The 27,611-nt window shown below is 38.0% G+C and overlaps 1 protein-coding gene across 5 annotated transcripts in view; it reads right to left on the reverse strand.

The window, feature by feature from the left end:
• Nucleotides 1-3,226: 3,226 nt before the first annotated feature.
• Nucleotides 3,227-27,611, reverse strand: part of ANKIB1 (ankyrin repeat and IBR domain containing 1) — a 95,795-nt gene continuing 71,410 nt past the window's right edge. For 3 of the 5 annotated variants that reach the window (XM_062605020.1, XM_062605021.1, XM_062605022.1), the window contains 13 exons: nucleotides 26,877-27,021; nucleotides 25,312-25,478; nucleotides 19,839-19,927; nucleotides 18,706-18,836; nucleotides 15,590-15,724; nucleotides 14,340-14,426; nucleotides 14,158-14,224; nucleotides 13,609-13,754; nucleotides 12,592-12,770; nucleotides 11,986-12,037; nucleotides 8,565-8,676; nucleotides 6,779-6,912; nucleotides 3,227-6,435 (listed from right to left, as the gene is read on the reverse strand). In XM_062605020.1, coding sequence (XP_062461004.1) covers nucleotides 5,683-6,435; nucleotides 6,779-6,912; nucleotides 8,565-8,676; nucleotides 11,986-12,037; nucleotides 12,592-12,770; nucleotides 13,609-13,754; nucleotides 14,158-14,224; nucleotides 14,340-14,426; nucleotides 15,590-15,724; nucleotides 18,706-18,836; nucleotides 19,839-19,927; nucleotides 25,312-25,478; nucleotides 26,877-27,021 — 2,197 coding nt within the window. In that variant the 3' untranslated portion in view covers nucleotides 3,227-5,682. The remainder of the gene's footprint in view (nucleotides 6,436-6,778; nucleotides 6,913-8,564; nucleotides 8,677-11,985; nucleotides 12,038-12,591; nucleotides 12,771-13,608; nucleotides 13,755-14,157; nucleotides 14,225-14,339; nucleotides 14,427-15,589; nucleotides 15,725-18,705; nucleotides 18,837-19,838; nucleotides 19,928-25,311; nucleotides 25,479-26,876; nucleotides 27,022-27,611) is intronic. The other 2 variants (XM_062605023.1, XM_062605024.1) reach the window with 2 other exon arrangements.

A 27,611-nucleotide genomic window follows, 5' to 3' on the forward strand; every position in this document is an offset into this window, starting at 1 on the left:
TATGAAGTGCAAACCAAGTTCAGTTACTTACCGTTGCCAGTTCATTACTGTTCTATAGCTCAAAACCAGAAGTTTGTCCTTTTCCGTCAGCTGCACGTAACAGGTTACATGGGATTGTCACTGTAGCAGATTTTTATGAAGCCCCACTGCTTCTGATGCAGTCTCAGCTGTGTTCTTTAAAGTGGTGCTCAAGTCCTTCCATGGCTGTAGTTCTCTGTATTGCATGGGGAGTCCCTGTTTCCAAGGAGCTGCGTAGTTGGAGCCTTTCCAAGTTCCTTAACAGTGGCAGGCCCATGGTATAATTTTCAGACTTTTTTTCTCTCTTCATACATTAGCCAAAGGACCTGCTGTAGCAAGCAATCAACTGAGCCAGAGTTTCATTTAGTATTTCCAGTGGGACTTCACTGCAGTACCTGAAATGTTCCCGGTTCTGACCTCAGCCACTCTGGCCTTTGGCATTCTTTGTGCCATCCTGCAACAGCAAGTGTAATTGTGAGTACGAGGCAATTATGAGTATACCTCATTTTCCATGAAGCTTTGCAGCACATTGCAAAACTTAGAAGGGCTGACAAGCATGAAAATAGCAATGCAATAGGAAATGATGAGAGGACACATTTTCTTTCTGTAACAAATTGCTATTGTTTCAGTGTAAAGATTTCCAGTTTAAGCCTACAGAGAGTAATAAAATCAGTTATGAAAAATGCTTTGTCCTTTGTTTTTTTTAACAGTAGCTACAAATAGATTATGTCCTATTGGAATCATAGTCTTCAGTATTTTGATAGTATATCTAATTTAAATATCTAACACAATGTCAGAGAAGAGCTATATAGTAGCAAAAAGTGCAAAAGTCCATCAAGTCCGGCTCTATTCAAGGGGAAGTTGCTTCATCTAAATATCTTACATATCTCTTTGTATAATGAATAAACATTATAGATATCATAAAGGCCTGCATCCTAAAGCTTCTGTGCCATGTATATTGTGCTCACTTTGTGCAAATAGAGGAAATGTGGTCTTTACTTAGATCATTAAAGAAACTACTTTACTGCCTTCCAGGACAGAATTAATCTAAAACAACACAGTATGGGATTGGATGGCTAAATTATAGCCAAGCAGAATTTGGACTGCTGTGCTCTGTAACATTCTCTATATGTGCTTCAAAACCCAGAACTGTTATTTGAAGTAGTGTCTGCTGCTGAATAAAGACATCATGGTCAGGAGGGCCTCCAAGTCCAGATGCCTGACCAGAAATTTAAAGTATTTTTTTTCAAAAGAAGTTTTATTGTTGTTTTATTTTTGTTCTTAAATTGCAGAATGTGAGGTTTTCTACTATAACATATACAAATCCTAGTATTCTTTACAATTGTTTTAGTGAATCTCAGCTGGCTAATTAACATGACATTGCTGTTTGTTTGCATCCCTGAAGGTGATGATGTTGGCTATATGAGCTGCCATGCTAAAAAAGTAGGGACTGCCTCTGGCCTCTGCAGAGTAAAAATGCTGGTGTCCCAGTGAGACCTATTTTCAAGTAGGTCATGGTAAATAAAATTGATCTGGTAATTACAGCATAAGTTACAGGGGCCAAAATATAACTGATGAATAATTTGCATAGTTATTCTCACTGTTGCTCACAGGAAACCCCTTGGGTCCATAAACTTACAAATACTCCTTAAAACTATTTAGGTAAAGGTAAATAATTCTTATGTAGTGAACAATTCTTATGTAAAACCCCCAAGATAAAATTCCCCATCTCTTTTCTGGTATCTTGTGGAAAAGATGCTTCTGCTTAGATGAAAATATCACTATCATCTGAATCCTGAAGATGATGTATCTGCAGTACTGAACATCTATCTGGGTATATTCAATACTTTCTTGCTTGTATTCCATTTATCTGGATATTCACACAAATGATCTAAAAGAAAAAAACAAACCCAAACATATGCAGAACACCTCAAGTTTGTATTTCACTGCAGAAAGGATTTCTGTAAAGGTCAAGAGCAGCCTAATTTTAAAAGAACATATCCTGTTAACAATTAACTTTAACCTTTTGTTGGTGAGATGTAACATTACATGTCTATGAAGAGCTGAGGTAAAAATGGCTTTGCAGTTAAGATAGGAAACATGTTTTTTACTCCATTATTCTATTTTCAGTATTTTTTATAAACTACTTAAATTGTATTATGTTGTTATATATTTGGAGAACAGTATAAATTCTTTACTTGCCTATTTTTGAAGTGGAAGTATACCATTGCAGAAAGCCAAGCTTTGTCCTCATACAAAGACTGACAGCAAACACAGCTTTATGCAACATTTGCAGGGGATCCATCTCCTCCTTTTGATGCACATCTTGTGCTTTACTCTTCAGTTAGAGGGATGAGATGGTTAAAATTACTCAGTTTTGCACGACATCTACATCTTTCTAGTTTCTGTTAGAGCCTCTTGAGTATTACAGTGGGATGCTTTGTATGTGCTGGGAGAGGGGCAGAAAGGAGGTGAAGGCAATGGTGAGATTTACCCTGACAAACACATCTCTGAAACTGGGCTGCGGTGGTGTCCAGTTTTGAAGCATGCCGTCATGATTTTAAACACCTCAGAATCTATGTTTTAGATTTGTCTAGTAGTATGTTTTAGATACCATAAACCTCCAAATTTCTCTTGTGATACTCATGATCTTAGTAGTCTTTGCTGACTGCAGCATATGCAGTGACACCACAGCAGCAGGTGATGGAAAGTGCCTTGCAGTGACTAATCCAACTTCATACATTAGCTTTCAGAAGCTCTCCCACATCTTGGCATGCTTGTCAAGGAAGCTAATTAAATTACTGTAGCAATTAACAGAATAGTTTAGTGCCTCTTAATGTAACCTGGAATTTCCTGGTAACAGAAAAGGAGCCTGGATATTAAGTGGCACTTAAGTGACACTAATTAACAGGATCTTCCTGAAAAAGGAGCCCCCCACTCTCTTTAGCACCGTTTGTAATGACAAGGCATTACTGTTCACAAAAAAACAAGTACACAGTATTACTGGAGCAGTTAAGACAAAATTGTCTATTTTAGATTTTGTTTTAGAAGCTTAATGAATATAGGTACCTGATATTTACAAGTCAAAACATTCAACTTACTATGTGCTCCCCAGCTACTCTGCCACTGGACTGAACGTATCCTAATAATGTCTGTCATCAGTCTTAATCTGCTACAGTAAGTCTAAATGTAATGAGACAGAACGGAATTAGTTTAAGTAATAAATGTTTAATCAAAGAATTTTACATATTATTAACAGCATTCATTTGGCCAAACATCTACATGGTTGTAGTATCCTACTTGTATATAAAGTGGGAATGTATCAAGTATAGACTATGAAAGTGCAAATAACAATTCAAGGTTAGAGTAATTTTTTTTACATTATAAAATTAACAGGTTTACAAAATAGTCTTGCCAAACTTTATTTCTGAATTGTAAAGTCAATGACTATGGTGTTAAAATAAGTACCAAGAAAATACAAATTTAATAGGCTAATTTCATGCTCATAAGAGTAACACAGAAACAATGGATATACTGCACAACCTAACCAAATTACAAAAAACCAGAACCCACAGACTTCACAATCTTCACAGAAAGCATTCTTACATATCTTACTGTAACTCTGCAAGACATCTCAATGCAATACACGATCTTTTTGTGAGAATCTTTCTGTTCAGAAATTACAATTCAAGGAAGCTATGTGAGTTAAACAACTTTCAGACCAATTCATAACCATTCACCAAGAATTGCTTTAGTTGAAGGATTTTATATCACAGAACAATTTAAAATAGGTATTTTTCAAAGATGTCCAAAGGATTATTATTATTTCAGGAACAGGGCAGCTAGAGGAAAAGTTGAAGTTATTTGAGACTATTCTATTCCATTCTCTCTAAAGATGCTTGCAAAATGAACAAAGTTTTTATGGGGTAAGGGTAAAATATTCTTATTTAATTTTTTACTAATACAAACCTTGCAACTTCAAGGTTCAAAAGCTGGATTGGCATGAATCAGTTACCAAAACACTCACTTGAACTCACAGTAATCAATACATAAACTCTGCTATTATGACACTTGCCTATACACACTCAGTAGTAATAAACTTTTATATCATATCAACAAATCTCTGGTAACAGTTAAGCAAAACTTAAAACGGAGTGTATGTCATTTGCTCGTGTTATGACAAGTTTTGATTATATGTAATTAAAACAGCCATTTGAACAACTTACTCTAGTTGTAATTACATACTGTACCATTGTATCTCACTAACTGTAGATTGATGCTTTTAAGCAAATCTAAAACCAGTATTTTTTATTTTTTTCACGGTACAACACCTAGGAAAAGGGGGTTTGTGGTTGCTTTTTTATTTTTTATCTTTATTTTTTTACACTAAACAGTAATCACACAGCAAATGAGTATTGTGCAATAGAACAAATACCTAGCAGTGTTTTGTTTATGCGAAAACACTGACTGAACATTTAGTTATTTACTGTAAAGGCAAGGCCATGGGTGGTTTTATGGAGGTCTTTGCAATTAATAGCATAGTTACTCCAGAACAGACACTGAATTTGAATTACTTGTTTAACTGTGGCAACTATCCGGTTGGGTTAGGCAAAGGCACCGTAACATGTTGAGCAGAATGCGTTATTTGAACTTTAATTGTGGGACTGGCTGATATATGAAAATCCTGTATTCCTACATCTTTATAAAATGTTATCATTAAAAGTAATTGCACTATTAGTGCATAGAATGCTTTGTAGAATTATGAAAAGAAAGAACTATGATTGCACTTCCATTAAAGTGTCTCTTAAAATACAGCATAGCTGTGGCTAACTCACTGTATTTTAATATTTAAAATAACTGTTTAACAGCAGCATTAGGTTTTATTAACTTAAGATACAGGCTACATTTAATTAAATGCAGTCACCATGGCAACACATGCCAGTTTAATTTAGAGAAGCAATGCTACCCAGTGGTTTCTTTCACTGCTAAGAATTGTGGGATTAGTTTCATAGAGTAACACTGCACTGTTTTGTTAGGCTACTGCCAGCTAACTATTCACAGTTTGGCACATTTGGACTGTAAATAGACATGAAAAAATCTTTGATTTTAGTGGGAAAGCATATCCCCTAAAACTTGTTCCTGGAGCAGTACTAAGGAGAAGCATTAAATACCTCCGTTCACACTGCTAACAAAAATGAAAAATAAGTAAAGAAAAGTTACAGAAAACAAAAAAACAAAATGCAAACAAACTGCTAAATGTTATTTTGGTGAAAGAATGAGTTCTAAAAAATGGAATAAACTATTTCTTAGGAAAACCAACCAAAATCATCAGTGTAAGCCTTTAATCTGTACTTTCAAGTTAAGGATCATCAACCTAAGGCTAAACAGATGCTGCATCGTATTAGGAATGTGGAGTACAACCTACTTATTCCTTCCTCTTGAGAGCAAAAAGGCAAGTACTACCTAATTAAATGCAAAGGATATTCCCTGAAAGGTTCACATTATTATGAAGAACTACAATTCAAGAGAACTCCTAAATAATCCGATGTTACGTCAGTGGTTACAGCTGAGCTGTAATTATGTGGATCAAAGCCTCCATAATGCTTACTCCACATACTGTACCATCTGTCACTGCCATTCATTTACTCCAGATTTAGTTTTTATTCATACCAGATGCACATGTTCAATCCATTCACTTGAGGTTTGAGGAGTCTGACTTGAAGCATCCCCTGAAGCATCCAGTGTGCTTGTTACCTCCCTGTTACTATCACCACTTTGTGATCCCATTTCACCTGGAATAATGTTTTCTTCAGAAGTGCTTTCCTCTGTTTGTGTTCCTCTGCCTTCATTTTTGAGTGCATCCTCAAATAGTGCATGCTCCTCCTGAGGCTCCAGCCTTGTGTCTGTAAGATTTGGTTGACCTGCTGACCCATCTTCAGTACTGGGTTGCTGTGAATCCTCATCTGCTTCAGTACTTGTTGAAGGGATCAGAGCAATACTCTGTGGGTTCATGTCATGAAACCAGGCCATAATGTTTCCAAGTAGATTTTCACTGGTATTGGGATCTTGACTGCTGGAATCAGCATCACTGGATGTTGAGTATAATCCACTTCTTATGTCGCTGCAAGGGTGTGAGTGAAGACGATCAGATGAAAAGGGATCATTGCCTGCCCCTAGTCTCATCAGGCTGTCACCAAGTTCTAACAGCTCAGAGCTGCTCAAAGCGCCTCTTGGATTATCTATACTTATGGGAGCAGAGTCCAGTCTTGTAGGCAAAGAGGTACCTATTGCTCCTAAAGATGCCTCATTATTTAGGAAGTCTCTAGTTTCTTCATCTATGGCCAAGCCAGATTCTTGTAATGATAACTGAATAGCTAGCAGAATGTTTGGGTCATCTTCATCCAAAGAACTCAGAGCCTGTGGAAATACACAAGGTTGCTTTCAGAATAAAACTTTCATCTTGTTACATATTCTGGATGAAAAGTAATTTGTGCTCAAATTGCAAATTCATTCATTATTCCTACATGTCATTTATCAGAATCAATTTTTACTGACACAGCTGACAACGTAATTTAAAAGGTGACTTACATTAGAGATTGGTTAGCATTTCTTACCAGTGTGAATGTGTAAGTTGTTGTCCTAGATTCTCCCTTTCCCATTGAAGAATTAAGACAATTTATAGAGACAAAATGACACAGAAAAGCAGACCAGAGGAAGGCAAGCAAAGCAGAAAGAATGGAAAAGAGATTAGGGGAGATACCTGAAGAGAATCCTGGTTTTCAGAGCGACTGACAGGGGTATAGTCATGAAGAGAAGAGCTGTGCAGAATACCCATAGAAGCTGAACTCACCATGGAGGTGCCATGTCTTCTACTACTGCCACCTTCCTGAGTGTCTGTTTGGGCAATTGAAACAAAAATGGTTGAAGAACCAGCAAGGAAGCTTTCCCCACTATCATTTATTGGCAGAATCTCTTCCTTCCTTTTGGATTACCTCTGTCTAATTTTACTCCTTTATTCATTCAGAATGAAATAATTCAAAACATTCCTTCCACATTGACTCTCACACAGTGGTAAAACCCCAGTTCCACTGTTTAAGGAGTGACTGCCTGGCTCGTTTGTGCTTTTCTGCTCACAGTGCCCTTCTTTTTGTCTCTGAAAGGATGGAGTATGCCATCAGGAGCATAAGCCTGCTGTCAGGAGGGGCAAAGTGCTTTTAAGGCACATAGCTGATTATGGGAAAGTTCTGAAAAATACTGCACACGGACAAAATACAGGATACATTTACCGGTGGCTTACAAACAACATTTGACCATTTCTCTATTATTTCAAAGACAACAACCCAGCTGTAATGTTAACGTTACATTTACCATTAACATTTCAGCACAAGTAAGAGTTGTTAGTGCAATGTAACCTCAGCAATTACTGACATTGCTGTTTTCTTAAAACAACCAACAAAAAGAAATAAAGGAAAATGCTGTTTCCAAAAAAACTGCCCTGTAATAAAAATCAATGTAACTCTTTTGACTTTGGAAAATGGAATTCTTCACTTCAAAACTTAAAACGAATCAAGGTGAGACAAACTAATTCTCTTTTGTATGCTTTAACAGTATGTCCTGGTCATCATTGCAATATCCAAGTGTTCAGTCAAATTCGAGTCCTCAAACTAACAAGATGGGTTTGCATTTTACTTGTAATAGGGAAGGCCTGAAGCTCAACAAAATTCTTTTTACTGTTTCTAAAATAAAGAATGTGTTTATTTCTCCTCAGCAGAGAATTTCTCCTTTTGTTTTTAAAGGACATGCTATGTATAGGGCTTAAGTTCATGAGACACAGCGATCCGAGTTTCTGCAGCATGGCTTAGAGACCAAGCACGCAACTGGCAGCTCTGAAGAAACAGTGTCATAGTATGATTTGGATTTGAGCTATTTTTGTACCTTTGCAAAGGTCCTGGCAGAACGGAAACAGCCCAGACAGCCAAGCTACAATGACCTTAAGGGACTGCGCTACCAGCCATAGCGCTGCTTTGAAGAGCATATGCTGTAAGTCACAACCCCTGCCAACTTGTTTCCTGGCTGTCTTTGCCAATACAGGATTTTCTGAGCAGGGTTTTTGGAATACAGCCTTGTGACTATCTTCCAGCAGGCCTGTAGCAGGGGAATCCTCTTCTATCTGCTCTCTGCTTTATGCACAACTGGTCCTTTTAATTGGCATAAAGGAGCAGGTACATAGATAAGACTGTCATATGAAGTATATGCCCTTCAGAATTTCTTCAGAAAAGCAAACCTGCTCTAAACAGCTGAAGAGTTATTAGTGGGAAGATCAATGCCTTTCTCTTTAAAAAGAGAAGCAGCCACAATGAAGTCAGCAACACTTCCAAGATCATATATGAAAAAGCAAAAATAAGCCTTCATTTTGTATCCTGGGGAATACAGCGATGTATTTGAAGCTTCTTTAAAGTGTATCCACAGAAGAACGAACACTGTGGTCACTACTAGCAATTTCTGAAGCAGGAAGAGGAAAGGAACAGGCCCAGGCAGGAACATACCTAGTGTACTCTCACTGGGGTCATCAGGATCTGGAGTATTACTCAGCAGACTGTGCATGTCTCCACGTCGACGCTGTCTGTGCCTCCTCCGATACTGAAATTCAGCATATTCCTGCATAAACCAAAGGTTACAAAATACAGGGCAGCATGCAGTAATATTTTTCTGATGTAATAAGCACCACATTTTTAGGAAAAATGTGTGATTTTATATGTTTATTATAAAATCACCTGTTTTCAGAAAAATAAATTGCAAGTTGTATCATGCAATGTTTAACATAAATAATAACTAAAAAAACCTCCACAACATAATCCTAAATATATAAAAGAATGAACTAGCAAAGAACAATACTTGACATATTACCAACGTATTAATACTTGCAATCCCCCTTCTTAAAGAATTACAAGTGCACAGTTTTTGTTTTGATGCCAAATTTTATATACGTAGACATCAACACACTTCTTCATAAATACAGAGCTAGTGATTTTAGAACATAAAAATAGTTAATCTGAATTGAACCAACAGATTATTTCAGAGTCCCTGTTGCCAGCAATTACCAGCAGAAAATAGCCTTTGGAAGACTACAGAAAGCTGGTTGACATACACTGGGACTTGTTATACTCTTCCCAGCCTCCAGGACACTGTGTCTCAGGAACTTCTTAAACCAGAGCTGATGCACCTCTACTGAACAGTCTTAGATGGATTTTTATTCCATGAATTACAAATCTCCTCTATTTTTGTCTAATTTGAGCTGCTAATGAGCATTACCATATAGATTTGAACTCCTGCAGCCTGGAATTTCTTATGTAGTATGTATTACCCAAGATAGTTTATGTAACATTTACAGGAAAGACTCATTTTTGACCATATCAAGCTAGCATCCCAAGGGTTAATTATCTTAATATTTGGAAATAAATGTTTTGATTTCCATACCTTTCTTAATACTAAGAGACTAATTTCCAGATATGTTTTAAGGTCAGTACAGCCGACACTGAACCTGACTGTGTAGGTAAGATCTTTCATTTCAGTTTTTACACAAGGCAATAAAAACATACACACAGGTATTAGCTCTTCTCTTCAGAAGATAATACTGCTATTTATTTCCCTGAGCCCCAAGCTGGAAAAGCCTTCATTTAGCCAAATGAATTTAGAAAGATAACATTATATTTCTTTTCTTATATTAACTTTTCATCCTGGAATATCTCAGAATCTAAAGTGTGTAAAACTTACAGTGTCATTTCTCTTACCCAATGACCTCATGGCAGAGAGGTTGGAACTAGATGATTTTTAAGGTCCCTTCCAACTCTAACCATTTTATGATTCTATGATGGCATGTTGTCTTTCCACAAACTCTTTCGGGTGAAACCCTTATCCATAATGACATATGCAAGCCAAAAGAAGTCACAAAATCATCAGTGCGGGCAGATTTTGACCTAAGATGATCCACAAAAATTGTAAGAACATAAAAATCATAGAATCATGGAATGGTTTTGGTCAGAAGGGATCTTAAAGACCAATTCAGTTCCACCCCCTGCTGCCATGGGCAGGGACACCTTCCACTGGACCAGGTTGCTTGAAATAGCTGTCTGTACTTGACCAGACAAAAGGCCCATTTACCCCAGTACTGTCCTCAACAGTGGTTAGTAGTACTGCTTGTTACCCTATGAAGCAGCGTAAAAAAACAGGGCAAACATGAAGTGATTCTTATCTAAAATATTCTTCCAGCTTCTATGGGAGCTCAGAGATTTTCTAAAAGGAAGGCTGTGCTCCAAGTAAGAGAAAATCAAAACTTGATATGGAACAGTATAACTAAATTATTTAAACAATATATAATTATGTCACTATGAATCAGCTAAGGAATAATGGGAAGAGATCACTCAACACAAAGATTGATTAATTGTATCAGATTTTATCTCTTATGTGTTTGCAAAGAAATCCTAGATTTTCCCAATAGTTATTTCACTTTTGGTGACTTTTTAACCTTCAGAAAGACATTTTGATCACTACTGATAAAAAATTATTTCTGATTACTTGGAAGAATTTTACGTATGTGAGCAAAAGAAGTTTTAGTCTTTTTGGGTAGGAACATCATGTTTTTTTCACACACTGGTCTGCCACAAGCAGTGTTCCTCGCTAAACCCAGTAAGAATCTGGTTTCTGTAATAATCTGGTATATTCAGTCATTCTCTATAAAAAATTTTGTAGTGAAATTCACTAAAATACAGATGACCATTATTAATTCTAGAAAATTCCTTTAGCATAGGTGGTTGCAAGTATTTTTGATAGCTACATAGCAAAGAAATCAACTTGCATCATACAGTGCCACATTTACGCAAATCATAAAAACTCATAAGCAATCTTCTAAGCACGACTGCAATGGCACTTACTGCTAAACAGCTCATCAACGTATTTCTTATCAGCTTTTTCTCACAACCAGTTCCACTGATGACACAGTAACAACACAATAAGTTTGGTATTATCAAATGTGGAATTATTTCAAAAGAAAGGACTAAAGGAACTAGACAGGAGAAGCAAGCTGATTTTTTGTAGAGAAGCAAACTATTTTCTCAGCAGTGTGATACTCGCCAGCAACAACAGCAAAGGAAATATATAGAAGTCTGTGGAGTTTTCCAGGAGGCTTTAAAATGAAAACAGCAGGTTTTCTTTTATAAAAAAAACATTTCTTTTATAAAGAAAATGGCACCAAGGAAATGTTGAAATGAAGTTTCTTTCCTAACTGACGGCTTTAATCAATATTCTCAAAATACTAAATAGAAGTTAAGATGATAAAGGAAGCTTCTTATATTTTTGTGTAGAGTCTTGAAAATTATTCACTCTTTTCCAACATACAGATAGTGGAATATTGATTTTTAAAATTATAATTTTCATTCTTGGTTAAGTAGCAGAAGTTCATCTCCTCTGAGTACGCAATTTCCATCCTGCTTCAATACATAAACCCCAAAACAAACATTTCAAATAGTTAACAATATTTAAGTGTATCCCTGTATGTTGTCTTGGATTGTGACAGAAGGATGGAAATTTCTTAGACTTCTTGTCAAATTCTGCTGATCTGATATTGCATTCAAAAGTAATCTACACAGTTTCATATATTTATTACTTTAAGGTTCCCCAGCACATAGACACCAATTTACATATGATTTTAAAACTGGTTATGTGCTTGGAAAATGATGAAAGCAACATAGTTTGTCCAACACCACCTTAAATTAACTATATCATATAGATCATTGCACAGTTAGCTATGAATATATTTCCTTCTGTTGTGAAATAAATTACATGGTGAGCTTAGACCAACTTGAAATGCTTTGAATCAAAATAAGGCAGCACTTCATGCAGACTGCAATCATACCTGTGTTTCTAGAATAAGCAGAACTAAGATAAAGAAATTAAAAAGAAATAGTTTACCTCTGGGGATGCAAATCCTAAATATTCCCAATCCCATGTTCCACCAGCAAAGCTATAAAATTAAGTAACATAAAGTTTAGAAGCAGAACAAGTATGAAAATCCTCCAGAGCTTCAAAATCTATCAACATCTAAAAACCAGTGCAACTGCAACCCTCTAAAGTTAACAAGTCTTTTGCTTTAATTCCTACCTCACAACGCATTTAGAAAACCACACAATTAAAATGTTGACTGTTCCAAAACTGCCTGATTTTTAGCAAATGCATACAGATTTTTAAAGCATACCAGATATTTAGTGCCAATCTTGAAGGAAAAAAAAGTGAAATGAAAGCCATGACATCAAATCATCAAATCATTAATGTATCACAGATGGGAAAGCAATTCAGGTTGCAACATACAGACATGTATTCTCAAATATGTTTCCTCAGTGAAAAGCTGTAATCACACTAGCATCAGATGTCCAAGAAAATATCACTATCTGGTGACTTGCAACCACTGAGCTTATCAGCTCCACATCACCTCTCTGTCAAAGAATGATGGTACATTCACCCACTTTGGCACCTACCAAAGTAACCTGTTTGATGTGCACAGCACTTCATCTGGATTACCTGCGCCTGGGTGCTTCTGGTGAGTCTGCAGGAGCCACACCACGGGCCACAGAGGCCAGGAACTCTTGTCGCTTCTGCTGCACAAGACAAGCTGCACGGATGATTTTATGGCGAGGAGTCCGAAGGTAAGGCCTGTTCACTTTCTGTGCAAGGTCTTCAGTGACCATTTCTAAGTCTGTCTGCAATAGTTAATCAATACAGGATAAAATAGTTTTACAGTGAAATGTGAATCAGGCAGAGCTCTACACCATAAATACTGAGCAGAATGAGAACCATTTTCCTGAAAATACCATTTGAAATACATACCCCAAACATACCCCAAAATATCTGACCTCTAGCCTAGCCTTTTACCAACCTAAATGCTGTCCTTCAGCTTGCAGCTGGGCTTCTCAGGGAAAGGAAAGGGGGAAGGAGAAGAGAGGGAGAAAAAAAAGGGGAAGAAGAGGGAAAGGGAAAAGGAGAAGGAGAGGGAGAGAGAAAAAGAGAAGGAGAGGGAGGGGGAGAGGGAAAGGAAAGGAGAAGAAATGGAAAGGAAAGGGAAAAGGGAAAAGGAAAGGGAAAAGGGGAAGGAAAAGGGAAAGGGAAAAGGAAGGGGAAAAGGAAAGAAGGCAGCAGCTCCTGTTGCCTAAGCCACTGCCACCCAGGTAGTCCCCCAGTTTTGCCCCCCAGACACGTTAGTAGGGAAAGACACGGAAAAGGAGCTAAAGAAGATGAAGATTGAAGCTAAAATGTTACCTTCAGAAAGAAAATTAACAGTATATTATTTTCTTTCCCCTTCCACCAGTCCTTACTCCTTTCCTTTCGCAGCAAAGTGTTTTTTCATTCATTCTAAAACTGAACTAAAAGCTACATTGTCACGGAGTAATCAAAATGTGCTAGTTCCAAACTTGGTTACAAATACAAAACAGGTATATCAGTTTTACACCACAAAAATGGCAAAACCACACTGATTAACTAATACTACAAAAAAAAAAGAAAAAAGGAACATTAGAAAAGCAAAATATATGCATGTATTACCTGCATAAGTTCAAATATTTCTTTCTTTGTGCTTTTAGGCTCCAAAAAGAATCCATACGGATAAGAACACTTAAGAATGCGGCGAGTTTTTAAAAGTTCTTGCACTGCATCTTCAATGAACGTGGTATCAGGACAGCCTCCCTCAGCTGTAAGATGAAACAAGCATTGTGAAAATACTTTCCTGCTGATGTCAGCATTCTTTTAGCGTAAGAGTTTTCCTCCAAAGTAAATTTATGTGCACGTCAGTTAAATATTTGGCAAATGAACAGCAGCAGGTTCACAATGACTACACGGTGCTCTTACTAAAAGAAGTAAGTGCAGAGTATTGCCTTATCCCTTACTAATGCTACTTTCTCCTTGAGAATTTGGAATAGGTAAGATTTACTGTGCACTTAGCTTTCTACCCTGCTTATGAATTCTAGCACTGGAGTACAGAAGGGATCACATCACACAGCAGACTGATGTAAGCTCTACCCAAAAGCAAAGGCTTAGCTGTAACAAAGCTAATTTTATTTCAAAGCAAATTCATAGATCACAGCAAATACTTACTTCCACTGAGAGCTCTACTCAACTGCTCCATCTTTTCTTTGGCTGTTTTCAGAAGGCGCTGTTCTAACTAAGAATAAAATAAAATAAAATAAAATATAATAACATAATTAATTTGGGATTAAAATAAGTTTTGTTTCTATCAAAACAGAAACAAAAATTGGTAAAAATGGCTAGACCCACACCTGGTAGCTAAGTTCATGGTTCTTAAATCTTGTGTAATAGTGCATAAACCTATCAAGCTCTTGAAATCTTCTATGCTTCTTTTCAGCCTGGAAAAAAATGGGGAAACAAAAGAAACCAAAATAAATCTTACGACTTAATTCAGCAATCACCAGTAGATACAATTACATAACCATTTCTATACCCTCTACATATAAAGTATATATAGTTTCCTGGGCTGCATCAAAAGCAGCGTGACCAGCAGGGCGAAGGAGGTGATCCTGCCCCTTTACTCTGCTCTCGTGAGAACCTCACTTGGAGTATTGTGTGCAGTTCTGGTGTCCTCAACACAAGAAGGACATGGAACTGTTGGAACAAGTCCAGAGGAGGGCCATGAGGATGATCAGGGGACTGGAGCACCTCCTGTATGAACACAGGCTGAGAAAGTTGGGGCTGTTCAGCCTGGAGAAGAGAAGGCTGTGTGGAGACCTCATAGCAGCCTTCCAGTATCTGAAGGGGGCCTATAGGGATGCTGGGGAGGGACTCTTCATTAGAGACTGTAGCAACAGGACAACAGGTAACGGCTTCAAACATAAACAGGGGAAGTTCAGGTTAGACATAAGGAAGAAGGTCTTTATCGTGAGGGTGGTGAGGCACTGGAACAGGTTGCCCAAGGAGCTGTGAATGATCCATTCCTGGCCGTGCCCAAGGCCAGGTTGGACAGAGCCTTAGGTGATATGATTTAGTGTGAGGTGCCCCTGTCCATGGAAGGGGGGGTGGAACTAGATGATCTTAATATGATTCTATGATTCTACTGCACACAATGCTGTCAAACGCCATGTAAGTAAAGAGACAAATGTAATTTTTAAATTCACAAGTCTGTAAATACTGTAGCCAAAGAGTTGATACACTGTGTGTGCATGCTATTTAAAGATACTTTCCAAAAGCCAAAATTAATGCATGTCTTCTGTAGTGCACAGCAGCTAATTACAGTACCAGCATACCCATTTTACAAAAGAAAACCATGACACAGAGAAGTAAAATGAATCAAGTGAAGTCACCGGTGAATGTTACCAAAGCCCAAGAGCAGAACCAAATTCTATGTTTCTAGCCACAAATAAGCAGTGTTTCAGTGTTTTCTTTCCGTCTCTTTCATATATTTAACATTGTATTTTCCTATATAGAACTTGGGTTTGGAAGAATTTTGATGAAACTTCTCCTAAACAGAAAATTGCAGCCTTGGCACTATTTTTCAAACACACACATTCGTTACCTCTACTGTCATCTCTTTGGACTGTTCCTCCACATGTTGAATAACCTCATAGCGAGTGCATCTGTAGTAGCCTCCAGTGGAAGAGCTGTGCTTCTTCCATTCTTCTAAGCATATCCAGCAAAAGTCGTATTTGCACTTCAGAAAAAAAAAAAGTAAAAAGTTGATACATTGTAGATTTGCAGTTATTCATCATTATTCCCCCAGGAACAACTGAATTAACATCATTCTGAGTGTGCTTATGGTCAAACAAAGTTTCTGTGGAGCTTCCTTCCTATTTTACCTGCTACAGAAGATTTGGGTTATCAAAACACGTCAATCATAACTTTTGTTCCTTGGATCACAAGACTGTGCTGGATCTACATGTTCATTTTCAAGTGGAGAAAATAATCAAATGATAACTACAGCTGATATTTATCATTTGGCCTGGTTTTGTTATCATTTTCAAAAAAAGTCCCATTTTTTAAGCAACACAGAAACTGCTCATGAGAATGAAGGCTACTTTATCTCTTAATATCACTTTAAAATACAATTACTAGTGTTCTTGTCATGTGGTGTTCCTGATGCAAAATATTAGTAACAACTACTAAAGCAACAGAGAAGAAACCAGAACATAAGCTTTGAAGAGTGATTACTTCAAGGTGAGCCTTTTCTGCATTGACTGAGTAGAATTTTCAAAACAGGTAACACCATACAAGGAGATCTGACTTATCCAGGCTTCTCTGCATCAGAGAAGATCAAACTGTATTAAATACCCTCAACTTAGCACCAAGTTCTCAGCTACTTTATTTCAAAATATTTGGAAGCTATTTAAGGATGGACAGGCAAAAGACTTCATCTTGGTGAATCGTGTTTATTTCATCTGTTTTACAGATGAGCAAAGAAAAATCCTGAAAAAGGCAAGCAAAAATTTACATTAATATGAAACCATAAATATTTGTTTCACAAGCAACAGAACTAATAAAGCTGAACTTCATAATGATTTATATGTATATGTTTCTACTGCGCTAATCTCACCTCTTCCATATTATCTCACTCCATGACCACTCTATGATATATATATCTTCTAATCTCTCACATCTCCCTAAGACTCCTGAAAAAGCCCAAGACCAAAGTTCCCAGACCCTCCTCTAATACCTCAGTCTCATTAAACTTTCAAAACCAGATCACTTGTTTCTACACATCTCCCAAACCCTAGCTCTGTTTTATGTGCTTTTATGATCACTTAGCCATGCAGCAGCACTGCCTAGGTTTAACAAATTGCATCTGCTGCCCAACCACTGTCTCAGCCAGGCAGAAGAGGTAACTGCTGAGTACGTATTTCAGCCTCTCTCTTTGTGGCAGTACAAATTAAGTCTCTGCACCTTACAGCTACCAAGTTCCATGAAACTTGCAGTAATTTAATATCCATGAACCCCATCCTGTTCCTTCATATCCGATTCAAAGTACCCAGAAGGTGAAAAACTACTACAGGCTGGGGAGACAGCAGGACTGTCTAAACCTTGTCTCCTTAGAAACTGGCTCATAAAACAGGAAAATGTCTACTTAGTACAGAAATGTGATTTTATGAGTAAAGAGTATCCTCCTCTACACCAAGAGCGGTGGTGAGGAGGCTACTACATGCTAGCTGCTAAGAGGCAGTTGTAGAGTTTACCATGTAGTAGGCTTGAGCAGATCTTACTGCAGCAAATGCAGAACCTTCGTCACAGGCTGTTACTTCAGTGAAGAAGTGAGGTGACCACTATACCTTGTATCTGAGCCCTGCAATGTGCTTGAGGATACACCTCCTCTCCTTTCTCACTAGGCTGAGGGGAGGCAGCTTCTCTTTGCAGAGATTTCTCCACCACAAAAGGAATCTCACTGCTTTAAGGACACTTGGAGCTGTTCATAAACTACAGCATTAAAGAGTAAAAGAGAACTGTGGTTGTCAGCTGGTGCTTTAGACTGGTGCTGAATTCAATTATCTACAGTCAACAGTGTTTAATGGCCAATGTGCTCTCCAGCCTGAAGCCATACTTTCTTCCACTGAGATGAGCTAAGTGGCAAAAGCTGCAATGAACATACCTTTTACAGTTTTTAGCACCATAGAATTTAGGAGCTCTTTTAAAAATCATATAAGGAAAAAAACCAAAACCAACAAAAAACCCATCAAACTTTGTATAAACCAAAGTGGAGGAGAATGTGTTCTCTGCTGCAACAGATAAAGAAATGACACTAAAAAAAAGCCCCAATCTTCATATCAGAGAAAGGAGAGACCATGTGACGAGAATATAAAGAAAATGAGGTTTGCATAGCAATGGAAAGAGACTAACCTCTCCAGAAAAATAAAATGACTTTCTAAGTCTCTTAGCTTTTCATTGGCAGCCAACTACGTCAAGTGCATGCTTCTTTCCTATTTTTAATGATGCTCTTCAAAGAGGTATTAGCTGTATTAGCTGTAGTTATAGAAGATACCTCTGACATAGAGATAGTATTCTAACATGCTGCTTTTAACTAATTTGACAGAAAATGCTTTCTCAAATGATACTGAACTCAGGGCAAAAAGATTTTTTTCTATTTTAGTAGCATAGTGCAAACTCATGACTAATTTTTTGGCTGCTGTCGCCAGTAAGTTTCTTTTGAAATTACTCTTTGTTGTCTTCTCTTTCCTGCTGATTAATTCCTGTTTGCAGTTTTCCATTCAAATGTCTCTGTTTTGTTGTTATGTTAGAGAAATGATGCAAAAGAAAAATGTAGTAAGGCAAAACCTTCATTAGAGCTTATCATTCCTTAAAACGTTTTATCTTCTGCCAACTAAAAATGTTCTTTCTATATCATTAATGATGATTAACCTAGCAATTATTTCCATTTCCTTAAGTTCCATACTGTATTGCCAATATTTCTTAGTGTTTATGAATTTCGATCATTACAGTGTTTACCTGCAAGCCAGCCAAATTTCACTAAATATTAAACATTTTCTAAATACATGTAATCTGCCATTTGCAAATGATCTAATTCTTCCAGCAGGTTCCACCAGACCTCAGGCATGACTTCTGCACACCTGGGCTCTCAAAACATATACATGACATACGTGACCTGAATTGTATTTCACAACAAATTACATGAAGGGTCTTTCTCACCTTTGCACACTGCATATGGTTGCAGCCCTCATTCTTCTGAATTGGAGATTTGCAGTTGGCGCATGGTTTGGAGTTCGTTAGTAACCACAGGCAGTTGGCAGCATCTTCATAAGCTTCACTCACTCCCACAACTTTATGAGGGTGACAGGAGGATATGGAGCATGCAAAAGCAGAGAAGCTGAAATTGTACTTGTGTAATCTTTTGTGAAAATCAGATTAGGATCTGTTTCTTGACAGAATATTGTAATTCTTCACTGTATATATTTCTCACAAATATAAACATACCCATTTTCTCATTTATAAATATCATGTATAAAATTATTACACATATAACTCATATATATTTCCACATATATTTCTATACAAATTTGTATGTACTTTATATGATATTTATAATATATAAATAAGCAAATACTATATGAATAAAACTGGCACGGTTTGACATGGTTTATTTTGCCTCTTTATAACATTTTTTATGCTTTCCAGAATATTTATAATGCATTATGCAAAGGCTCTGAACTGTGATAACCAAGTTGGTTTTTATCTGAATTATTGTCAATCTTTCTTTTTTTTTAGTTAATATTGACCAACAAAATGTGTCCTGTGTAAACCCAACCTTTATTAGGTTTTTTCAGTAAACATTATTTATCATTAAGCCATCCCCCACAACTCCTTGCAATTCACCCTCAACCTTACTATTATTATCACCTGTTGGTCTGAATTAAGTTTTAAAGCACACAAAGAACTGCAGTGAACACAACACAAAGTGCAGACTGGGCTAAAAGATTTTAAATTTGTCCAGGACAAATAAAGTTATGTTCAGGAATAAATCAATTAATTAATGAAACAAAGCTGTAAGAGGAAGGCAAAGAGTTTTATATGCCATGACTGAACCATATGCGGGTTTATGGGGAGGAATGGTTTATGAAGAAGTCCACCACAGGCTGCCCAATATGCAGTTAAAGTATGAAACAGCCCCTCATTGAGCGATTTCATTTTCTTCCCTTTACCCTATTTTTCAACCAATGTACAGTTTTTACTTAATGGAACTAAAAAATTCCTCTAAACCCAAAAGACAACAACAACAGCAAAAAAATTACACCACCCTCCCTCTGCCCTGGCATGGTTCTTACGCTCTTCTGGTTTCATTTCAGATATTTTCTGTAGCCAGTCCTTCCAGGTTTGGCAGTCACAAGGTTCATGTGCTTCACCGAGACATTCCCTGAAGATGAAGGTGTATAAACAATTACTTCCAATTTAGAGATTAAAAATTAAAGTTAAAATTGGTTCAAGCTAAAAAACTTGGAAACTTTTCAAGACACACTCAAATTTTAATGAAGTCAGGAAGATAAAAAGCCATCTAATTAACATTATTTTAAAATGCTTTTAGACTACTTGCTCACAAGCAGAGATGACCACTATTAACACTGACGTGAGACAGGAAAGGAAAAGAGCTTTTAAGAATCACAATCTGAAATAAATCAGCTGGTTTGCACTTTGCTGGAGTTACACCTGGATACTAGTTTAGTGCCACAGAATGTGCTAGTGTAGTTCCTGTGATATAGGTAACCCAGAATAAAGAGATTACCCAAAAGTAGTAGGTAGTTTGCTATTGCTGAAATGCATTTTATGCAGAATTACTTGCATCTATTTAGTTGTAATAATTAATCTTTAAGTAGATTTGAGTTTTTAATCTAGAACAAGATCCAAACCCTTCAACACCAACTTTAAGTATTTGTGGATGTTTACTTTCCACTGGAATATCTTAAATGGGGGCTTTAACTTCGTTACATGGATATAGTGGAGAAATGAGTCCCTTGAGCTTCTTTTGAAGTTACCACTAGCTTTCGGGATGGCAATCACTACAAGCCAGTGGCAGATACATGCTTTCCCGATGGTGCTTTGGTTTAGGTGTGCCAATATGGACTCCAAATTAGTAACAATTCCCTTTTTTACTGGAACAGCAGTAAATAGCCTCAGACATCTGCCACATCAAACAAAACTCAGAGGGAGTACATTTCAGATGGGCACCAGCTGTACCAGAACATACACAAGTTTTCTGCAGATCCACTGATGAACTGCTCTCTGCAGTGTCTGCAGCAATACTCTTCTGATCCCTCTTAAGGAGGAACAAAGGAAAGGTCATGGCAATCATTTTCAACTGTTTTCCCACTAGCCAGTCTGCTATCAAACAAGCTTAAATTCACTACACAAGGATCCCTGTTTAGAGATACTTCAGATCTGTAGCTAGGAAAGACTGTACTGGAATGAATGAGTCTGTATGGCAATCTCAGCTGTGGTTAAACACTGATACCTTCCACTGCTGTGGGGCAGCAGTACATGTAAATCATTTGCTTCAAGAGAGCCAAGACTTCTAAGACAATTTTGCTCCTAGAAAGGCCAGAAACTAGCAAAAATCAACTTAAAAACCTTAGTTTCTAAGTTAAAAGCTGATTAGTTAATCTATTACTGGGGGAAAGGTTGTATTTTTTATGTTTTCAAATTTGTAAATTGTTGATTTTTAATAAAGTGCAATCACATATATATCTCATGTATCTCTATCTCTACATTGATCTATATGATAGCCAGGACAGAGACTATCATAGAAGAACAACTTCTCATGGAAGTTCTTTCCTCAGCCCACACCAAAACAAGGATTTTTATATTTGGATGCCATTTTACTAGAGTAAGAGCACTGATCCAACTGCTCATAAATCTTTATGAAACAAAGCTGTAATTTGGATAGACTCATTGACAGCACTGAATGACGGGAACTAACACCAAACAGCTGTGACACTTAACAGCTTTAGCTTCCCTGGACTGTGTTCCTCAGTACTTACTGACCAAGAGGACACTGTGGATGAAGCACTCTACAGACAGATAGGAACAGCCTCACACTTGCAGGCCCTTGTCCTCATGGGTGACTTCAACCACCCTGGTATCTGTTGGAAGGACGGTACAGCCCGGCACAAGCAATCCAGGAGGTTCCTCAATTGTGTAGAAGACAACTTCCTTCCGCACGTAATAGAGGAGCCGACAAGGAGAGGTGCCATGCTTGACCTCGTGCTCACCAACAGGGAAGGGCTCGTTGGAAATGTGACTCTCTAGGGCAGCCTTGGTTGCAGCAATCACGAGATGGTCAAATTCGAGATCCTCAGGACAGTGAGAAGAGCGTGCAGCAAGCTCACTGCCCTGGACTTCAAGAGAGCAGACTCTGGCCTTTTGAGGAACCTGCTTAGTAAGGTTCCATGGGATATAGCCCTAGAGGGCAGGGGGGCCCAAGACTGTTGGTTGATATTCAAGGATCACCTGCTCCAACCTCAGGAGTCCCTAGTCTGTCCCAACTAGAAGGAAGTGCAGCAGGAGGGCCTGGACACCTCCTTGGATGGATAAGGAGCTGCTAAGGAAACTTTGAAGGAAAAAAGAGGCTTATAAAAGGTGGAAGCAAGGACAGGCAGCCTGGGAAGAATACAGGGATGTTGTCTGGGAAGCTAGGGACCAGGTTAAGAAAGCTAAGGCCCAGTTAGAATTAAAATTGGCTAGGGATGTTAACGATAACAGGAAGGGATTCTATAGGTACACTGCAAATAAAAGATAGATTAGGGACAAGGTGGGTCCTCTCCAGAACCTATCAGGAGAACTGGCTATCCCAGTTTTGGAGAAGGCTGAGGTTCTGAATGACTTCTTTGCCTCAGTTTTTGCTGGCAAATGCTCTGACCACACCACCCAAGTCTTGGAAGGCAGACACAGGCACTGTGAGAATGAAGACCTTGGGCCCACTGTAGGAGAGGATCAGGTTTGAGACCATCTTAAGAACCTGAGTGTGCACAAGTCCGTGGGACCTCATGAAATCCATCCACTGGTCCTGAAGGAGCTGGTGAATGAAGTTGCTAAGCCACTGTCCCTCGTATTTAAAAAATCATGGCGGTCAGGTGAAGTTCCCGGTGACTGAAAAAGGGAAATTTAACCCCCATTTTCAAGAAGGGGAAAACGGATGACCCAGGGAATTACAGACCAGTCAGTCTCTGTGCCTGGCAAAATCTTGGAGCAGATTCTCCAGGAAGGCATGCTAAGGCACATGAAAAACAACAAGGTGCTTGGTGACAGCCAGCATGGCTTCACTGAGGGCAAATCCTGCCTGACCAATTTGGTGGCCTTCTATGATGGGGCTACGGAACTGATGGGACAGAGGTAGAGCAGTTGACGTCATTGACCTGGACTTGTGCAAAGTATTTGACACTGTCCCACACAACATCCTTGCCTCTAAGAGACATCAATTTGATGGATGGACCACTCGGTGGATAAAGAACTGGCTGAATGGCTGCACACAAACAGTTGTGGTCAATGGCTCAATGTCCGGCTGGAGACCAGTAACGAGTGGTGTCCCTCAGGGATCGGTGCTGGGACCGGTCTTGTTTAACATCCTCATCGCTGCACATGGAGAGTGGGATTGAGTGCGCCCTCAGCAAGTTTGCCGATGACACCAAGCTGTGTGGTTTGGTTGATACCCTGGAGGGAAGGAATGCCATCCAGAAGGACCTTGACACACTTGTGAGGTGGGCTGATACCAGCCTCATGAAGTTTAACCATGACAAGTGCAAGGTCCTACACCTGGGTCGAAGCAATCCCAGGCACAGCTACAGGTTGGGCAGAGAAGAGATTCAGAGCAGCCCTGCGGAGGAGGACTTGGGGGTGTTGGCTGATGAGAAAATGAACATGAGCCGGCTTCAGTGTGTGCTCACAGCCCAGAAAGCCAACCGTATCCTGGGCTGCATCAAAAGGAGCGTGACCAGCAGGTCGAAGGAGGTGATCCTGCCCCTCTACTCTGCTCTTGTGAGACCTCACTTGGAGTATTGTGTGCAGTTCTGGTGTCCTCAACACAAAAAGGACATGGAACTGTTGGAACAAGTCCTGAGGAGGGCCACGAGGATGATCAGGGGGCTGGAGCACCTCCTGTATGAAGACAGGCTGAGAAAGTTGGGGGTGTTCAGCCTGGTGAAGAGAAGGCTGCATGGAGACCTCATAGCAGCCTTCCAGTATCTGAAGAGGGCTTACAAGGATGCTGGGGAGGGACTGTTCATTAGGGACTGTAGTGACAGGACAACAGGTAATGGGTTAAAACTTAAAGAGGGGAGGTTTAGATTGGATATAAGCAGGAAGTTCTTTACTGTAAGGGTGGTGAGGCACTGGAATGGGCTGCCCAGGGAAGTTATGAATGCTCCATTCCTGGCAGTCTTCAAGGCCACGCTGGACAGAGCCTTCGGTTACATGGTTTACTGTGAGGTGTCCCTGCCCATGGCAGGGGAGTTGGAACTAGATAATCTAAAGGTCCTTTCCAACCCTAACTATTCTATGATTTAGCAGGGTGATTTATTTGAAGGTGCAGTATATATTTAATAAAATGTACCAAGTTTCAACAAGTTAAATTTACGTAAGGGTGAAACTCATCATCCAGAAAGAATACAGTTCTGGATTTTTTTCCCCCCTCATGGTAATATTTATACCATATAATGAATTTTGAATCAAACCAGGAGAACATTGTTGCAACCTATAATTGGCTTCCCAAGTGCACCTGAAGAGACTATAATATATAAATTCTGGAGAATCTCTTAGGGAATGCAGTATCAATTGCTATTACAATGGCTAAGCTGTAGATTACCTGGGTAAAACTTGCAGAATTTATGTAAGTATAGAACTGTGTGATGTGTTGACTGAACTTTAAAGATATAAAAACAAGCTCCTTTTATGAATATAGTAATGATGAAAACCCTCTGAACTAAGAATGCACTTTATTTTCTTCAGAGGAACTCACTCATGTATGGTTTTTTTGTACTATAAGACTAATATGGCTGTCCTCAGCAAAACTTTCTGATTTATAGTACTGTAGGAACTCAATGAATTAAGACAGGGCTTTGCTCTGCACTACAGAAAACTATCCAACCACTTGCTTTTCTTGATGCTGCTGTTATCCTTTCCTTGGAAGTGCTGAAGATAAGCAATCTGAGGGATGTCTTTTAAATATCTTACAGTTTTTCACTCCTTCTTGAGCCTGTATTCATCTTAAGATTCAACAGAAGATAACATAAAGAAAATGTGCTCGTCCTAAAGCGAACCAATGATTGGAGTGATCCTGCAAAGAGAATAGCTAACTATAAAGCAAAAGGTCCTTCATAGTTCTATTTAAACTCCAGCTTCTTTGACCTGATTCTACAAAAAATTCAGAAAGAGCTAAAAATTGCTCATTTTCTGTACTGCAATACATGATGTGCAGTGTTTCTATTATACTACAGCAATTCAGAGCAGAGAAATCCCTCCACCAATATCCCACCTCTCCTCTGTCCCCCCCGAACATCACAACACTCCATACCACTGTTTCGCATCTAACAGAGGCAATAATGAGTAAGACAGTATTCTAAACCTTTGTTGTGCCCCAAAATACTAAACTATTGCACGAGGCGATTCAGTGCACGGATACAGGATAGTAGTCACATACCATCCATACAAATTTTTGTTCCATGCTTGATGCTAAGTGGGACTTTCAAACTAATCCCTGGAATAGCAGCGACTGTTAGTTTGTTTAGATGTAGGTAAGTTTCTAATACCAACCAGCAGAAAAGATGTCCCTTCCCACAATCTACAGCAGGGGCTTTTAGCATAGGGAAGCTAAGTGTATCTGATCCTGTTGAATTCGATCCTTGTCTTGTTAGCCTTACTGCTCTTTCACAGCCCGGTATAGGACACCATTTAATAGCAGGATTATTTTCAACAAAGGCCTGGGACCAAAAAAAGGAAAAAAGGAAAAAATTTTACTACATAAGATCAGATTTCATCATTGATATAAACCAATCTGTATTCATAATCTTCCTTTGAAGGAACAAAGCCAAGAAACCTAAGGACAATCTTATAGCTACTTTGATAAGCTTTTAAAAATAATTATACAAAGGGAATAATTTAATCCCCACCTTAAAAATGTTCTGTTTGTTTGAAATAACCACAGTACTCCCAACATGTGCTAAGATGCAAATGACTTACATCCCAAACAAAATATTCCATGTGTGCAAGTCAACTCCTTTGTGACATGGCTTACTGTAAACTTCTACTACATATGCACTACCATTATCCTCATTAATAAAACTGACTCTTGTAGCTGAAAAGAATTAGAATCTTACTGATTAGAACAAAAATCCCACAATATATCCCATCTGCAAGAAACTTGAAATCAAAACTGGATTAATTCAGGAATTTACTTCCAATCTGCTTTGGTTAAGATAGTAGGTGTTCTTTTGTAGAACTTACATCTAATAAGTGAGGAGAAAAAGGAACTTTCACTACTTTGCTTCAAACATATGCTGATAACCAGCTATGAAGATGCAAAAGATTAATCAGATCTGGTGATTTAATTTGCATTTTACTGATGCAAAGAGTCTGCTACTATGTATTAAAGAGACCTGTCACACAGAGAAAATAATGTATCGTAAATGAAAAAATATTTCTCTACTTTCTTATGCCTTGCCACCATTGTAAAGAAGCACACTATCTGAGACTAGCTCATTACTACACTAGTGTAAAAGAAAAAAGGTGAATTAAATGATTGCTTTTAAAAACAAGTTGCAATGATAGAAACAAACATGCTAAAAAATCAAACTGGGAAATCAAATCAAGGTTTCCCTACTTCCTTTCCTATATATAGCTATTATATCAAGCATTGGATGGAAAAAGATTACTTCACTTGTCCTATTAAATTTTAAAAATGTAAACAGGTGCTATTTCTGCACGTAAACAGTCTCTTGGTAATACAAATAATCCAAAAGATCTCAAAAATTTTAGATTGCCAACACAAACATGGCTGGTTGATGAAAAGCTTCATATGACCTGTTACGAACATTAGTTTGATCAAATCATTTTATTAATACTGCATTAGGATACACATTATGAAAGTACTGCATTTGTGCCTAAGGAATAAATATATTATTCTTTCTTTCTTTCTTAGTGGTATAACAAATACTGATATTATGGCATATAAGTCAGCTCGTAATTCAGCATACATATTAATTTATTAATTTCTACTTGTAAAGTTACAGATACATTCCAGCATTTAGCACAGAAGCTTGAAGTTGCTCTTTATAAAATGAAATAGAGTTCAGGAGTACAAGAACAGTTTGAAAATTTACCTTAATGTCAAATTGAAGGTATCTTCTGTCCATCTCCTTGGAAACCACACTTTCTATGATGTCTACAGGCACAAGCTGGAAACAATCATATGCTGGGCAAAAAATGTTGTGAGCTTCACCTTCCTGAATTTTCAGATTCAAAAATCTGCCAGAATTTTGTCAGTCAGTATTTGTGAATAAAAGTAAAAATTAAAATACAATAAATACTTCATGTTAGATTCACGGATATTCACATTAATCATTTTTTAAACAAAGAATAGGAATTGTTCCTTTCTGCTGAAAAGGGCTACAGATTTGATGAGCAACATAATTAAAAAGAAAATAAAAGAGCACTGTCATGGTCCAAAAGTGGGCCCCATCAGCTATGCTTAGCCCTATGTGTTTGTGGCTTCCATCCTTGCCATTTAACAGAGACAGCTCTGCAATGTTTAATTAAACTAAGCATTACTTTTAAATTAGAAATGGAACATGTAAATGTAATTAATCTAGGAAATAATTAATTTGATATGCAATTAATTTTTACAACTGTGCTAGTCAAAATAGGTCTGCTCTTGGAAACAAATTTCGAAATAAAGACCTTTACAGTCCCTAAGCACCAGAATGCAAGTCAGAATGAGCTCAGATATCTGCAGGAAGCTGGACTTCAACTAACAGCGCACAAGGCTGCTTAGTTTAAAAGCTGTAACTTACCACAGACATCAACTATGGTACTCATCTAAATTTAATCATCTATAT

The sequence above is a fragment of the Pezoporus occidentalis genome, unplaced genomic scaffold (genome assembly GCF_034315485.1).
Source record: "Pezoporus occidentalis ecotype Australia unplaced genomic scaffold, CSIRO_AGI_Poc_V1 ctg9, whole genome shotgun sequence".
Lineage (NCBI taxonomy): Eukaryota > Metazoa > Chordata > Aves > Psittaciformes > Psittacidae > Pezoporus > Pezoporus occidentalis.